This window comes from Fulmarus glacialis, unplaced genomic scaffold (genome assembly GCF_000690835.1).
Source record: "Fulmarus glacialis isolate BGI_N327 unplaced genomic scaffold, ASM69083v1 scaffold10031, whole genome shotgun sequence".
Lineage (NCBI taxonomy): Eukaryota > Metazoa > Chordata > Aves > Procellariiformes > Procellariidae > Fulmarus > Fulmarus glacialis.
In genome coordinates this window covers 26533-43523 of record NW_009192174.1, presented here as the reverse complement: position 1 = coordinate 43523, position 16991 = coordinate 26533, and the positions used below count along the sequence as shown (strand labels likewise).

Sequence of the window (16991 nt, the reverse complement as noted above, 5' to 3'; positions counted from 1 at the left end):
GCTGTTAGCGCCTCAGGTGCCTGGGGGGAGGTGGAAACCGTACAGAGCGCCTTAGCAGAGCCGCGATCCGAGTAAAACATCCAGGTGACGCTGCTGGGGGTTTCCGTGTGGCTGCAAGGGCTTGAAGAGGGAGGACAGGCTGTTTTTGAACTCAAAAGTTAATGTATGGAGTCGTGGCTGAGCGCACTGAGTGGCTAACATTGCAGTGAGAAATGGCCAGCCCTTTGCAATAACTGTGTTAGGATTCCTGGATCCAGCTGATTGAGAATCGTGGCTCTCCTCACCTAAATCCCGTCATCCCTTCGTGATCTGGTGAAATCTGGTCGAGCTCTGTTTATCCGGTGCTGTAGTGGGAATGTAGAGGCTCCTTCATGGATTGCTCTGGTAATGGTTCCCCTCGCAGTCCCACCAAGGGATTTGTGGAATATGAACGGTATTGTGTTGATGCTGGTTTAAAATATCTATGGGCTTAAAAATTAAAGTGCAAAATGTGAAACTAATTATAATGACTTGTCTTTTCTCACTTGCATCTGTGTTACTTCTTTCTCTAGAAATGGATTCTGAAGCACTTAAAAAATACTCAGTGTTGCATCCTAAACCTGCTGGACTTACTCTTCAGTATGGCACCGCTGGATTTCGCACCAAGGCCGAACAGCTTGATCACGTCATGTTCCGCATGGGCTTGCTGGCAGTTCTGAGGTCCAAAGCCGTGGTATCTACTATTGGCATCATGGTTACAGCATCTCACAATCCTGAAGTAAGAACAACCTTTTCTTTAAAAAGAAAATAGATGTGATCTGTCTGGTGGAATCAAAGCTCTTTGTGGTGCTGAGACACCAGATCCTGAAGGCACTTGGACTTACTTAAAGCATGTGTTTAGCCTGCTCCCTGTAAATATGTCTGACATGTTTGAAGTTACTTTTCCCTGTACATAGGAGTGTCATTTTCTATCATGTGGAAATGCTGTAATGTAGGAAATTAGTAACTTAGGCAAGCTAGGAGTGCCCTTGGGAAGAGATGAACCTTTGAGCAAAATCTGCTAGTTTAAAAAATAAAGAGATGCAGCAATTATAAATCAGGCATTTAGACTTCTGCTGCTGTGGAGCACTCCAGGTTATTAGAATCTCCCCTTATGTCATTTTAATGTCAAATGAATTTCATACCAAAATTATAAGGGGGAAGACGTCAGTTACTTAATATAGAATCATAAAATCATAGAATCATTTAGGTTGGAAAAGACCTTTAAGATCATTGAGTCCAACCATTAACCTAGCACTGCCAAGTCCACCACTAAACCATGTCCCTAAGCACCACATCGACACATCTTTTAAATACCTCCAGGGATGGTGACTCAACCACTTCCCTAGGCAGCCTGTTTCAGTGCTTGACAACCCTTTTGGTGAAGAAATTTTTCTTAATATCCAATCTCAACCTCCTCTGGTGCAACAATATGCTGGTTACGTTACTTTTTTGGGCTTATTAGAGGTTTAAATAAACAGCTAAACTGTTGCTTCCCAGAAATGCTCCACATTTAAAGAACAATGTGATTGAACCATGTGTCAGCTGTCTTCAAAGAGATTTTATTAAGTTTCCCGCTTTTAGACTTGGTATCTTCTGTTCTGTTTTCCTCTTAGGAAGATAATGGTGTAAAGCTGGTTGATCCTCTTGGTGAAATGCTGCACCCTTCCTGGGAAGAGTATGCCACGCAACTAGCAAATGCAGAGGAGCGAGAATTACAGAAAATAATAACTGAGATCTGCCAAAAAGCAGCAGTGAACCAGTACAAAGATGCTTCAGTTTTTATTGGTAGAGACACCAGGTAATTACAAAGTGCTGTAGATGTGTGCTGCTTTTATGGAAGCGCCAATGTTTTGTTCATGGGTGCTTTTGGATGTGTTGCTCTCCGCAGCCAGATTATGCTTTTTTTTATGCTTAGTCTGCTACCTATTAAAGTAATTTATGATTACAGCAATACGCAAAAGTTTTCCAATACTGTTCCTATATTAGCGTCCTTGATAGTTACGAGCACTGTTTCTGAATGGGATGCTTTATTGTGGGTTTGGGGTTTTTTTTTGTGGGTACCCTGTGGTGTCCATGTGTGTTCAGCAGTTTACTTGTCTTTGCAATTCTCTGGGGTGATGGCTTTCAAACTTTTTTATTGGGAGGCCCCTACAATAGCAAAAGGTATGGATTTCTTCATATTGAATCTAAGTCTACTGGCAGGAAGCTTGTAGAGTCTTTTTCCACATGTGCTTCCTTTCCAAGAACATACATAAATGTCTTCTGCAAAGGTTATCAGTTGTATTTGTTGTTTTCCAGGCCAAGCAGCGAGAAACTTTCACAGTCAGTAATAGATGGTATCTCCGTTCTAGGTGGTCAGTACCATGGTATGTTGTGCTTTTGCAATTCTAGTCTGATTTCAGGTTTTTATGTAAATGTGACTCTGTTATGTAGACCTAAAGCAATAGCTCAGACACCATTTCCATCTTTGCTTGTAATGGTCTTCTTTCAGGATAGTTGTATGGCTTTAATGCAAGGGAGGAGGCGATGTGTCATCTTTTTGTAACAGAACTTGAAAAATTTAATATGGGTTTCCTGCACTGCATTTGTCTGTTTATTGTAGAATAGCAAGTACTGTACAACTTCTAAGGAGGAATTAATTTAGTATTCTATTTCGGAATGTTGTGCCTTTTATTTTATGCTAGATTATGGTCTGGTGACAACACCACAGCTACATTACATGGTCTGCTGTCGAAACACCCAAGAGCAGTATGGGAAAGCAACGCTGGAAGGTTATTATGAAAAACTATCGAAAGCTTTTACGGAACTGATAAAACAGGTGAATACTGCGTGTTGTCTGCTTCATGCAAATGTACAAAATGAGTATCTTCAGTTTGTTAGCCTGTTTGGGTCTGAAGTTTCGAATTTAGCATGCCTCTAGGGGTGGTTTCACTAGGGTATGGGTTCATTTTGCCTCTTCTTCCTTTGTGCTAAGTCTCCCAGCTTTGGAGAGAGTCAGAGGCACCTGAAGGTTGACTGTGCCAATGGAATAGGCGCCCTGAAACTATCTGAAATGGAGCCCTACTTTCCAAAGGAGGTGCTTATTCACCTATATAATGATGGAACCAAGGAAAAACTCAATCACTTATGTGGTGCAGATTTTGTAAAAGTTCACCAGAAACCACCTAGAGGTATGTAGTCAGTAATTTTATATCCTTTGCCTCCTCTCCAGATCTGAAAGCACAGGGTCTAGCAGTGGCGGATCCGAACTCATCTTCGGATAAGCTGAGCTCCCCTGTTTCTTACTAAGTGACTGCATGAATGGTTCTGCTTGCGCAATGGAAAGGCAGAATCCTACGGCTGGTTTTGGCACATCCCTAGTTTATGTTAGTCTAAATTGTTTGGAGGAGTACAGTATGTCTCTGACTGGCTGAAATATGTTCAACAATCTGGTCTGAATGTTAAGCTGTTGGAGTCCAAAGATCAGTTAGGACTGGCTTACTTTTATTTACTTTACTTCCTTTGTGTTATCAAGAAACATTTACATTGTCGGCTAGGGTTTCAGACACTTTTCTGGGTTCCTGAGGAAGAGCTGGGTTAATTAACAGCTTGGTGTGCCAGCAGACTGACTGATTGACATAAACCAGTGAGGAAATTATTTGATCCAATTTCCTGCAAAGTGCATAAAAGAAAATCCCTGAACTGGGGGAGCAGGCTAGTTTGGATATTAGATTATTTAAGGCTAAACTGGGCTCTCTGTTCAACAACTGCACCCTCACTGCAACTGCAAATCTGAACGCCGAGGTACGCTCCTTGTGTGCTGGAGAAATGTAGAAAGGAGAGCAGCACAGCGGCAGTGTGTCACACCTGGATCCCGGCTTTAACTGGGACTGAGGGGAGACTCCTTGGTCGTTTCCATGCAGGGATGTGCTCTGAAAGGAAAATCTGGTTTCATAATTAGTTGCTAAAATGAATGATCTGATTTCTCTGAAGTATTAAGCAGTTACAGGTTCCTGTTTAAACTCATAGGGAGTCTCAACCTGTTAAATGTTGCAGTTGCCATTACCTCATGCTTTAGCTTGAGGATCTCAATGGCAGTGAGACGTATTGTCCTGTATCACTGTAGGCATGCAGGAGAAGAAACAGGCAAGTTTTGGGGTATAGTTTCTGAAGGACATCTGTGCTCTGAAGGACAAGGTGTCAGAAACGTGGGCCAGTTTTCCTGTCTGCTTGTGTACTAAAAGGTATTTTTCCAAGAAGGGGTTACAGGGTGCGGCGTGTCCTTTGGAGCTCCCTGCTGAATTCCTGATGGACTCTGAAATCAGCCTAGGGAATGGCCGGCTGCAGACTTTCTGAGAAATGGACTCTGAGGTTAATGTGAGGAGGGATCTTGGCCAGCATCTTAGAGAAAAGCAAGATGTAGAATCATAGAATCATAGAATAGTTTGGGTTGGAAGGGACCTTTAAAGGTCATCTAGTCCAACCCCCCCTGCAGTGAGCAGGGACATCTTCAACTAGATCAGGTTGCTCAGAGCCCCGTCCAACCTGACCTTGAATGTTTCCAGGGATGGGGCACCTACCACCTCTCTGGGCAACCTGGTCCAGTGTTTCCCCACCCTCATTGTAAAAAATTTCTTCCTTATATCTACCCTAAATCTACCCTTTTTTAGTTTAAAACCATTACCCCTTGTCCTATTGCAACGGGCCCTGCTAAAAAGTTTGTCCCCATCTTTCTTATAAGCCCCCTTTAAGTATTGAAAGGTGACAATAAGGTCTCCCCAAAGCCTTCTCTTCTCTAGGCTGAACAACCCCAGCTCTCTCAGCCTTTCCTCATAGGAGAGGTGTTCCATCCCTCTGATCATTTTCGTGGCCCTCCCTCGGGACCCGCTCCAACAGGTCCATGTCTGTCTTGTGCTGAGGGCTCCAGAGCTGGATGCAGCACTCCAGATGGGCTCTCACCAGAGCAGAGTAGAGGGGCAGAATCACCTCCCTCGACCTGCTGGCCACGCTTCTTTTGATGCAGCCCAGGATACAGTTGGCCTTCTGGACTGCGAGTGCACATTGCTGGCTCACGTCCAGCTTTTCATCCACCAGTACCCCCAAATCTTCTCAGCAGGTCTACTCTCAATCCCTTCATCCCCCAGCCTGTATTGATACTGGGGGTTGCCCTGACCCAGGTGCGGGACCTTGGCCTTGGCCTTGTTGAACCTCATGCGGTTCACGAGGGCCCAGTTCTTGAGCTAGTCCAGGACCCTCTGGAAGGCATCCCGTCCCTCAGGCGTGTCAGCCGCACCACTCAGCTTGGTGTCATCTGCAAACTTGCTGAGGGTGCACTCAATCCTATGTCTATGTCATTGATGAAGATATTAAACAGTACTGGTCCCAATACAGACCCCTGTGGGACACCAGTCATCACTGATCTCCATCTGGACGTTGAGCCGTTGGCCACTACCCTCTGGATGCAACCATCCAACCAATTCCTCATCCACCAAACAGTCCACCCATCAAATCTCTACCTCTCCAGTTTAGAGAGAAGGATGTTGTGGGGGACCATGTCAAAGGCCTTACAGAGGTCCAGATGGACATCCGTAGCTCTTCCCATGTCCACTGATGTAGTCACTCCATCATAGAAGGCCACTAGGCTGGTCAGGCAGGACTTGCCCTTGGTGATGCCATGCTGGCTGTCTCGAATCACCTCCCTGTCCTCCATGTGCCTTAGCATACTTCCAGGAGGATCTGCTCCATGGTCTTCCCAGGCACAGAGGTGAGATACTTTAATGTGCCTTAATAAAAGAGCAGTTCATTTTTGTGTGTCATTGCTGTGTCAGGTGGTGACTGCTTCCTAGCTATTTCTCTATTGGCATTAAGCCTGGAAAATTTTTGAGACAGGTACTCCTTATGCATTATATATATTGTTGTATAAATTGAATATCCAGCAAACTAAATGTGAGTTATTTTATAGCCAGCAGATCCACTTGTATGGTTTTTGAACAGCTCTGAGAAATCTTGATGATGGTTGCTTTGGAGTGGGGTTGTCTTTTCAGTGGTAGGATTTATGTGTCATCTCCTGCTGTAATGGCACTTTGGTGATGGCTTCACTGGCATGGGGGTGCATGCTTGTCTTGTGTAAGGAAAGTGTGTCTCCTGTGTGAAAGGAAGCAAAGAGGAGGCACAGGTCTGTCAAGTGGGAATAGAATAAAATTAAACAGGCCTGAAATATTTCCTGAAGACAAGCATTTTTGATGCAAGGGAAAAATAGTTAATTCCCATGTGGCTTGGAGGGTGAAGTACGTAGTAGTGTTATACCAAGAGTGTGCGATGGACGTGCCACACGCCAGGAAATGCAGGGGACATGGCTCTGGAGCCCTCCTCTGCCCGAGCGTGGTTTGCCTCCACGCCCAGGGGTGCGCAGCATGCTGCAGCCCCGCTCAGAGGAGCGGCAAGGGAGGGCTGGGCAAGCGCCCCGCGTCCAGCCGGGGTGAGCCAGCTGCCGCTCGCTGCTTTGGGCTCCTGCCCGGGTGTCACTCCACAAATGCTGGCTCACTCTGCCGCGCAGCGGGGGAAAGCAATTTGCCTCGGTCTGTGGGTGATATGCGTGACTCGGTACGCTCTGTGGTGACTGGGTGTGTGAGAAGGGGGTGGGTGTTCTTGTGCTGCAAGGTTTTTGTCCTTGTGCCATAACTGACATTCAGTGCTTATTTCCAAAATTCAGATATGTGACTACACACAGTAGTTCTGGGACTGATTTTCATACACATCTGGGGAGAAGGTGTAGCATAATAAATGTTTAGAGAACCTGCATTTTTGTATTAGTGTTTATATTTTTGATCTGAATATGCACGCCTCAGTTGCCATTCAATACAGCTTCCCTGTTGCAAGTCTCCTGGTAAAAGCAATGTCTGTTTCAGAGCATCAGTTTTGTGTGTGTCTGCCCAGAGCTCATTTCCGCCTGAGATCCACACTGGGACTAATTTAAACATTTTGTATCTTTTTCTCTCTCTAACTTGCATTTATAACTCTAGGGCTAGACATGAAGCCCAATGAGAGATGCTGCTCATTTGATGGCGATGCAGATAGAATTGTTTATTACTATAAGGACGCAACTGGCCATTTTCACCTAATCGATGGAGATAAAATAGCAACTTTAATTAGTATCTTCCTTAAAGAACTTCTTGCCAAGGTAACTTTAACAGATGAAATGAATGTTGACACTTTAATTTGTAAAGTGTAAAATATTCTAAAGAAGCTGTGTTAGTTTGTACGTACGTGGTCTTTCTACATCTACCTGAAGTGAACCCAGTTTAAATAGACATCAGTTCTGTACCTCATTGGTATGGCCAAAACGTTATTTTTACAAGGGTGTGACTTCCACACTCCAAATAAAAATTTGACCACTGATATTTTAAGCTGGTACCTTTTCTTAGTGGGAGAGAACTTTTCCAGTTTCAGTGTACAAAGTATTGATATTCCATTCTCTTTGTTTCGGTCTCTTTCATTAGTTTTTCATTAATTTTGGGTTCAGTCCTTCCCTCAGCATTTCTGTGAAGCTTTATGAACATTGGTCATTCCACTTGCATGAGAACTTGGTTGTCGCAGTCAAGGGGTTTGTATGTCATTGTTCCAAAACCACTATCTGCCACATATCATCCTCTCCCCACAGGGGATATAGAGAAAAAGCTTTTGTTTTTCAGGAGTCCTCTTAGACTTGGTGTCTATGACACTAAACCTAGACGAGTTATCCTGGTTGTGTTTTCTTAGAGACCAGCTCATTTCTTACACTGTAGCAGAGATACTTGCCAGTGAGGAGAACTCGTGCTTGCCACCAGCCTTTGCTTGCTTTGCACTGGAAGCTTTGACTTTACTGCTTGTGTATATGGCCTGCTGTAACACCATGTGTCTGGCCAGTGCACTGAGCTTGCTGAATCTGAAAAAGGGTTTGGAAAGCCTGTGCGGGTCACTGCATGGAGAGCTGCTTCAAGCCAGCCACAAAAACTGTGATATACAAAGACTTGAATAGAATTTGTGTTGTCTTAAATGTAGAGAAGTTCTCAGTGAGCTGGTGCCTTCCTCTGATGCCCAGGAGTTTTAAATGTCTGTAGGAGAACATATGTTTAATAACTCTTGATTATCCTTCCATTTATCCTACTCGTCTGGTTACGTGCCTATCGGACAGTAAAGCACTTTGCTTCTTGGATTGCTCAGGTGGGACAGACTTTAAAGATGGCAGTGGTACAAACGGCGTATGCCAATGGGAGTTCAACACGCTACCTTGAGGAAACACTGAAGGTATTCTCCAGTTTTTTTCCTGGTAGTTTTCTGCAAATGTTGTTTACTGCAAATCTGTTTACTTCTAAAATAAATGCTACTGTAACATGATCGCTAGGAAAACTTAAACTAGGCTAAAATAAATTACTCTTTCAAACCTGCAGTAGCCACTAAATTCTTGGTGGTAAAGGAGATGCAAGAGAGCAAGGCTGAAAAAGTTGTAGTCAGCTTTTACTAGTTTAAAAAGAAAGTTTAAACAAAATCCTTTGTTACTTCTGGAATAAGTTGAGGAGTTTTTGGCTTTGCAACTAAGTGAGTGGGTAAAGGCTCCTTGATATTTTGACACTGGTGGTTTCATTTTCAGTAACAGGTTAAATGTTGTTCACTATGGAAATGGGGCTTATGATTCCTTGGCAAAAATTGAGCTAAGGTATTATTTCATTTTGGATAGAAATCTGGTATGTTCCCTGGAACCATAAAATGAATTGGGGTTTTCTTCGTTTGGGTTTTTGTTGTGTTTTGGTTTTGGTTTTTTTTTTTAAATCAGTCTTTATTTCCACTTGGAGAAATGAAATCTTCTTTTTAATCAGGCCTGCAGAAATAGCGGGTAGTTTTAGCTCTGGGGAGTCAGTAGCTGTGAAACATGGGTTTGTTTGCAACAGTCTAGCCGGGCTGGTGCTCAGTGTCTGGCACTTCACCTGCAGTTCCCATCTATTGAAGGGAGTCTGTAACACTGTTCACATTCTCTGCATATCTTTGGGCTGCAGGTACCTGTGCACTGTGTCAAAACAGGAGTGAAACACTTGCATCACAAGGCCCAGGAGTTTGATGTTGGTGTTTATTTTGAGGCAAACGGACATGGTACAGTAAGTATGAGCATGTAATGCATGAGATCAGCCAATATGTACAAAATTTTAGTTGGATTAGCTGGAGAAGGAGGTGTTTTCACGCTCTGCTTACGCTATAAACAAGACTTCTCTCTCCTTGTTGGAGAACAGACTTGTTTCCCCCTTCTGTCTTTATCATAGCATTGCCACCAACTCCTCTGTGTTTTATGTGGGGATGGGAATTCACAGTAGCAAACATTAATGATGGTTATTTGGGCTTAAATGGTAGAAGTTTTTCCTCATTGCTGCACGTATCCTAGTTTGTGATGTGGGCTGATCTTGACAAGCTCTCATCTTTTTATTGTAGGTATTATTTAGTAAAGCTGCTGAAACTAAAATAAGACAACTGGCAAAAGAGGAGAAAGATGATGAAAAAAGAGAAGCAGCGAAGGTGCTTGAAAACATGATTGACCTCATTAATCAGGTAAAAACTGGGAGAAACAAATCACTGTGGTGACAGTTGTGGGGCTAACCCTGTTTGTGAGTACCTGTCAGGCTACTGCCAGGGACTGCTGGAGCAGGAAGTAGGGTGCCATGATAGAAGGGGCCAAGAAGAAAAGGGCAGGAACAGTCTTCAGAAAGATGTAATACTGTCTCACGAGTGGATGCAGAATGCTTTTATCTCGAGCAATCTGTTGGGTTCAGGACCAAAAGAGGGAGTGGGATGGCATGGGAACCTAGCGACAGGATGTGACTTCATGGTTCATGGTTCAATAGCAAGTAATCTTTCATCTGATGTTTTTCACTAACCTCTGCGGTACGGGAGGATGGGGGTGTTCCAGTGCCCGTGTCCACACAGCCCTGGGACACCCTCTCTTAGCACAGACATTACTCATCTGGGGTAGTGCCAAATCGTACTTCACAGGCCAGCTTTAACTGTCCTGACCCCAGAACAAAGGGGAGATGCCAGTCCTCCTTAGGAGAGGCGAGGACTTAGCGCTTGCCCTTGGCAGAGCTGTACAAGTATGCTGCTGTTCTCCTTACCACAGGGTCAGCGTGGTAAGGAGGAAAAAATAAAACAGCCCCCCCCAAAACAAACCAACTAACCCACCCCAGCTACCCAGACTGCAGCAAGTCAGCCTGACTGCATTTTCACTCTCTTCAGGTGGAAGCTTCCTGATCAAATCATGCCTTCATTTCTTAATTTTTGACTTCTCCAGTATTTTTTCCCTTCTCCCTCCCCTGTAAACAGACGGTTGGTGATGCTGTCTCAGACATGTTGGTTATTGAAGCAATCCTGGCTTTGAAAGGTCTGACTGTGCAACAGTGGGACGCCATCTACACTGACCTTCCGAATCGGCTGCTCAAAATTCAGGTGAGTTACACACCATGTTGGCTCAGGTTACAGCAGTCTCTTGCCTGCATATATTTAGATAAGCTTTATTTTAAAGCTGAAACAGCCCCTTGAAGGGCACAAGTAAGCCAAACAAGACATGGAACAACCCAGAGCAGGGACCAGAATTTCAGTTGGACTAAAATAAAAGTATGACTTACACAAATGATGAAATAATAGCCAACTATGTTAAATGGAAAAACCTGATCAAAACTGATCAAATTTTAACTTAGAAATACTTTCTTAACTTTCAAATTAGAAGAATACTGGATATTTTGCTGTGCCACTTAGTATAACTTCAACCTTCAAGGTCTTACTTCTTTATCTTCTCCAATATTCAGACAAAGAGCTTGAGCAGAACAGGCTCCCACGCAGTAGCATTCTGTTAGACACAGTAAGGGGGCTCTGGGCTCTAAGTTAACCAGAGGAGAGAGGTTAAGCTTTCTGACCTACTGGGGGAAGCTGCAGCTTCCATTCGGAGGCTGACCAAGGAGGCATGTTCAGAACTGACCCTTTTTCCAAACCGAGCAGCTGAGTCCTATCAGGACTTAGTTAATAGGTGCTGAGCATAGCCAAGCAGGGATCCCAGGGATCCCAAAGTGTTTGAGTTAAGCAGGGAACTCCCAAATCGAGCTCTTCCTCAGGCAGCACAACACATCAAAACCTGAAGTGCTGTCTTACCCGAGACCTTTTCATTCTGCTCTCATCATACAGCTCCAGCACACAAATAAATTGTCTATTTCTGATGCTGCAGGTTGCAGACAGGCGAGTTATTGACACAACGGATGCAGAAAGGCATGCAGTTACACCTCCGGGACTACAAGAGAAAATCGATGCACTTGTAAAGAAGTACAAATTGTCACGAGCGTTTGTCCGGCCATCAGGAACAGAAGATGTAGTTAGAGTATACGCTGAAGCAGACACACAGGTCAGAGCTTAAACAACTTGTATGTAAGGTGGATTTCTTTATGCTAAACATCTGCTTAGCAGCATTGGGTGATAGAAGAAGTATGTTTACATACTCGTCATTTAGTCAAACTTAACAGGTGCTAAATTCGGAAAAAATCTAGTGATCACAAAAAGTCTCTTTGGATTTTCTTTTATTTATAAAAGTGGTGTTTAATGTTCTCAATATTTATCTTTAAAAGTAAAAGTTAAATGTTTATAAAGGCAGATTTGACCCTAGATGATTTTGAAAAGAAAATCAGCCTTCTGAGAACTCAGGGTTAAGAAGAAAGTTACCAAAGCAGCCAGTAACTGCATGATTTTGTAAGAGGCAAAATAAAAAAAAAAACCAAACCAAAAAAAACCTTTGCTGCTGTTAAGAAGTAGTCCACCTGTGAACTTAAAGTTGACAGCAAAAGCAGCGTACCTGCTCTTCCCTTCACATGCTCCTGCCTGGTTCTCCCTGCCAGCATGCCCACAGTGGCAGAAGATACCTCAGCATTTGCAGGAAAATGCTTGCCTTAATATCACATTTTTGCTCTAACCTTCTCATGCTGACACCAATGTAACTAACTTTTAAAACATTCCACAGGAGAACGCAGATGCCCTCGCCCATGAAGTAAGCCTGGCTGTTTACCACCTCGCTGGTGGAAAGGGAGCACCACCCCAGCCTATATAACAAATGACACAACTACAGTTAAAGTTCATAACTTGACTTATTTTTTAATATTACTTTATTTACCATGTGCTAGTGGTTGCTATACCCAACCCTTCCTGAAAGTAGCAAGGATTAACCAAAACTGAGCGGAATATTATTCCGCTTATTCTTACCTCTATTAGCAACTTACCTCTTAATGAGACGCTCTTGCTGCTGAACGTTTTCCCCACCCCCTGAGTTTGTCTAACTTCTGAAGCTGAAGTGGCTTAGAGGTGACTCACTTGGTGACAGTCAGTAGCCTGGTCAGGCCCAGAAGGAATTCTGCCCTCACCCAGCTTATTTCATAGGTTATTGTCACATTGTGCCTCAAGTCCAGCTCCCACACCCTCAGTGCACTTGCAGTAGCTGCGTTTGGCTTGAGCCCTGTCGTGACTGTGCTCGCAGTAGCTGCGGTGCGGCACGCTGCTGCGGAAACAGCACCTCCTGCCTTCCCACAGCAGCTGAATCATCTGCAGGCAAACAGTGTAAGACAGAGGCTGTCACTGGTCTTGAGAGTCAGTTGACCTCAGTTCGGGGGAGGGGAGGAACAATATAATGAAAGAGCATTTGCAAATAATAAGATATTATTGCAATAATATCTTCATTAGATACTTTCATGAAATTAAAGTGTTGCTTAGAAAGCAATTTGCAGTAATAGTGCTTATAATCACTTTTAAGAGGGAAGGGACAGAGACAAGTTTGTCTTCTGTGGCCCTTGCTACTCCCCAGCAGTGTGAAAGGGTGGGCCGACAGGATGTAATGTTTTAAATACCCTCACCCCCACATTTCAGTTCAGGGTATCTACCTCTGACACACGTATTTTTTCATTGTAGTCCTGTATTAACTGCTGCATAATGGCACTTTCCAGATTGCTAAATAAGCACAAGTTCCAATGGATCAAAAAAAAAAAAAAAGACAAAAATAAACTGCAAACAAATTGAAAAAATGTGCACCTTGTATTTTTTTAGGATTTTTTTTTTAAAGACAGAACTCAAGACAACAAAACATGTACTGTTAATAGTAGGCACCATAATCAATATGAGCCACCAATATTTAAACTTGATTCAGGCCACATCCAGAACTTTTCTCTTATTTACAAATATTTAACTTAAATACAACATTAAGTATTTCATTACATACAAAGTAAGAAAAGAATACTATACAACTGGGAAAGATAAGTATTTCATTTAAATAGTTACACTACATATAAGCTGAGTAGTACCAGTTTGGTTCATGTTTTTATGACGCCTTCAAGAAAATCCTTCTCAACCATTTCTTCTATCTTCTGTCTTGCTTTGCTGGAGAAGGTCTTGAGGTTCTCCATTTTTATGTCCTTACTTGGAAAACAGTTGGGGTAAAGGACCGGGCTCCCTGAGTGTCCAACGCATCTGCTCGTGACTTTGCTGTTGAAAACTTGGCTGAGTACATTGAAGAAAGGCAAAAGCTGCTCAATGCTGCGAACAGTGTAGATGGTTAAAAGCAAGTGACCTGGTTCCCAACTTAGTGTTTTCCCTGAGCTGTCCTCCTCTGGGTTTTTCTGTAAATAGAGATAATGGGAGATAATACAGGACAAACCAGAAAAAGCACAGGTGAAAATAAGACTAATGCCCAATAAAGTATTTTTGCATATTCCAAAAGTATTTGTTCTATCACCAAAATACACATACGCTGGAGTGCAGCTTTCGAAGCAGACCTCCTGCTCCTCCCCTCGCCACGCTTTGCAGCAGCAGCGGCTGGCAGTGTACAGGCTGGCAGCGTACAGGCTGACACTAACGGGAAAGCTGTGGAGGGCGTTCGGGTCCACTGCGCCTCGGCCCAGGGCTGCCCCAAAGCGAGGCAGCCCCACCACCCCGCCGCACTGCCCTGCAGAGCTGCTCCCTTGCAGCATCCCGCTGGCTAACATGAACAGCCCAAGCTGGCGATAGCCAGTATTGCAGCTGCTTGGGTAAGCTGTGTGCTACTTCAGCGGCTTTCCAAAGCAGGCTGGTCTCTGGTAACACTCACACTTCTCCCTACTGCCAGCATTAATGACAATACACCCCAGAGAAAGTTAATAAAGAAACAAAGCATTTTCAATTTAAAGCTAGAGTTTAGAGTTTTCAGGAAGAGCAAAAGCAGTGCTGGTTTTAGTATCAGAAATAAGACACATGGAGGCTCTGACAAACACTTGAAGTTGTCCTCAAAACAGTTCAGTTACTCATTGCGTGTTCTCAGAAGACCTGAGTTATGCACCTTCCATTTCATGGGGGGACTTTCAAGGGGGAGAATTTCAGGAACCCCACCAGCGAACGCAGCAGTCATACACCAGATGCTCACAGGCAGTGTCAGTACACCGCTGTAACCCTGTTTAGGGTTGCCTTAAATATCCGCATACTTAAATACCTGAGCACCGACATCCAGCTGCTTATATGGTACTCTTCACTCATTTCCTTTTTTTCCTTTGAGTCAAAAACCATATTCAAATCTAGACAGTAAGGTACTATCACCACTAGACACACCTTGTTTGGACTGTTGCTGACAAACCAGTATGGAAGAGCTTCTACCGTGAAGTAGAGTTCCAGCAATACTGGTTTTTATTCTGTGAGGAAGGAGGAAAGAAGCACAAAGGCCACATCAAGGAGAGCCACCTCCTGATCCGCCTCTGACCAGCGCCTCCCTGGCAATGCCTCTGCCCAGGGGGGGGTCCGAGACCCCCTGCAGGCTGCACAGCTCCTGAAGAGCAGGCTTTGTAAGGAAAGGAGAATGAAGGGGAAAGAACAGCAGTGGGAGCAGAGCGTAAGGTAAGGATTACTGATTGCACCGCCTTTGAGCAAACAGATTTTCTTCAAGAGATGATACTTCAGCAAATACAGTTTTTGCCCTTTCAGTCTGCCCAGGGGGGGGTCCGAGACCCCCTGCAGGCTGCACAGCTCCTGAAGAGCAGGCTTTGTAAGGAAAGGAGAATGAAGGGGAAAGAACAGCAGTGGGAGCAGAGCGTAAGGTAAGGATTACTGATTGCACCGCCTTTGAGCAAACAGATTTTCTTCAAGAGATGATACTTCAGCAAATACAGTTTTTGCCCTTTCAGTGAAGCAATTGTCTTGCAATTTCATCCGTTTCACAAAAGCACTTAAGTTAAAATTAAATATGAACATATTTAGTATTTTAATCTGGTGGTTTGGCTCCCCTGTCACAGGGGATTACTATTCTAGCTCTACAAGACTCAAGAAAAGAAAGGCTTGTAATGAACTAGAACAAAGGAATTCCAACACAGAAAGAGTTGTTGATGCCTCCTACTTTTAATGAAGCTACGAGTTTTTAAAGTTTCTCCTTTAAAAACTTCACATTGGATTCACAGAAGAGAGGCTTTTCAGTACTGGTTCTCTACCGTGCTTGGTATCACCCAGTGGTGAGCACAGACTGCCTCCAGCACACAGCCAGTGTCAGTGTCACACAGCAGCCAACCAAACGGGTGCACGTGCAAATACTAACTCTCCCTCTAAGCAACGAAATACAACCCGTCCAAGCCATTTCCTCACGGCAGTATCCGCTAAGCAAACACCACTAATTCCTCAGATACTTAAAACAACAGTTAATTGGACAGAGACCGATTAGGGATTGTGTGTTTCACACCTGCTGTTTGGCAAAGATTATTTTATTATTTAATTTTATAATTATTTGTGATCATAATTCTTCTTAGAACTAACATTAACTTTTTGTAATCTATTTCATGTAGGAAACCATTACAAAAAAAACCCCTTATTATAAAAATAAGAGCCCTCATGATTCTTCCACTTCAAAAATCTCTCAACTTTGTCCTCTAACAAGACTGATCTCTCTCAGTTCTTACTGAAAGCTAAATACTGCCCAGGGCCTTGAGGTGATAGTATTGTTATGGCGAGCTTGTTTCACAACTCAAGCATCAAAGGCCACCCTCACCTGATGCTTGGCCATCTCCATTCCCTCCAAAACCACCGTCTTAAAGTCCTCCTGTTTGTCCTGTGGAAGGAAAGAGGAGAACTTTGAGACTGCATTTCATATATCAAAATAATACTTTGCCGTGAAGGCCGTGCAGTTGCTTGCTTGGGTGCTGTGCTTCAGCTAGAAAAATCATCCACCCCAAAAAGTCCATGGTCCAGAAAGAGCAGACTCTGGGGCTAGTGTGGCCAAGACACTATTATACAATAACAGCACTGCCAGTTTGTTCTTCTGTTTATTGCCATTAGTGCCAGAGGAGGTTTTTAAGCACGTTTCCTTCTGACAACTCCTTCTGAGCAACACCATACTGCACGAATCTGAGCATTAGTCAGAGTGCCCTGAAGGAAAATTAAGACCCACTGGAACATTTTGCTGAGAAACAGTTATTTTCTACGAAAAACCTGCAGCTACATGCACGGTATTCTCCTCTGCAAAGGTGGCTACTAGGAAGATTAACTCCATTCCAGCCGAAACCAGGACAGTATGGAAGTCAATATTCATTACCTCATGTTTATCTCATCATCAAACCCCTAGCTATGGTTCACAGTGTGCAACTGCTGCCGTGACTAGGGGGTTCCAGAAATTCCAGGAAGTTTTCTATATTCTTCAAGCATACTGTGGAAGTCCTGACTTCAGGCATCTATCTCAACATACAGTACTTACCAGCACGTATATTTTATACATCATATGTAATTTATAATTCATGCAGGGAGATTATTTGGAGTGTGACAACTTTCTAACAGGTATAGCACACTACATTGAACATCAGGGTTAGAGGCTATGCCTGATTAGCAGTCAGTTAAAACTGATTATTCCTTTATACATGCGAGAAGACAAATTTAGTCTCATCTTCACGGTTCAAAAACTATAAAATGAAGAATGCAGATGTGCTTCAGGTACTTGTTTT

The 16991-nt window shown here is 43.6% G+C and overlaps 2 protein-coding genes across 2 annotated transcripts in view; one reads left to right on the top strand and one right to left on the bottom strand.

The window, feature by feature from the left end:
- Nucleotides 1-553: 553 nt before the first annotated feature.
- PGM3 (phosphoglucomutase 3) lies at nt 554-12172 on the top strand. The gene is made up of 12 exons (XM_009586963.1): nt 554-757; nt 1635-1819; nt 2320-2387; nt 2706-2839; nt 2996-3191; nt 7023-7180; nt 8203-8286; nt 9033-9131; nt 9460-9576; nt 10345-10467; nt 11240-11413; nt 12023-12172. Exons 1-12 carry the CDS (start codon nt 554-556, stop codon nt 12107-12109), a joined length of 1629 nt encoding a protein of 542 aa, XP_009585258.1. The 3' UTR covers nt 12110-12172.
- A 919-nt stretch (nt 12173-13091) lies between these two features.
- The window catches only part of DOPEY1 (dopey family member 1), a gene marked incomplete at its 5' end in the record, with an annotated part of 30249 nt that continues 26349 nt past the window's right edge, over nt 13092-16991 (bottom strand). Inside the window, 2 exons of the mRNA XM_009586964.1 lie at nt 13092-13664; nt 16046-16105. Coding sequence (XP_009585259.1) covers nt 13359-13664; nt 16046-16105 — 366 coding nt within the window. The remainder of the gene's footprint in view (nt 13665-16045; nt 16106-16991) is intronic.

Excerpts from the sequence above, each read along its gene's own strand:
- PGM3 (XM_009586963.1), top strand. The coding sequence starts at position 554 with ATGGATTCTGAAGCACTTAAAAAATACTCAGTGTTGCATCCTAAACCT. Across the intron at positions 1,820-2,319 it reads TTTATTGGTAGAGACACCAG|GCCAAGCAGCGAGAAACTTT; the intron begins GTAATTACAAAG and ends GTTGTTTTCCAG. Across the intron at positions 9,132-9,459 it reads AGGCAAACGGACATGGTACA|GTATTATTTAGTAAAGCTGC; the intron begins GTAAGTATGAGC and ends TTTTTATTGTAG.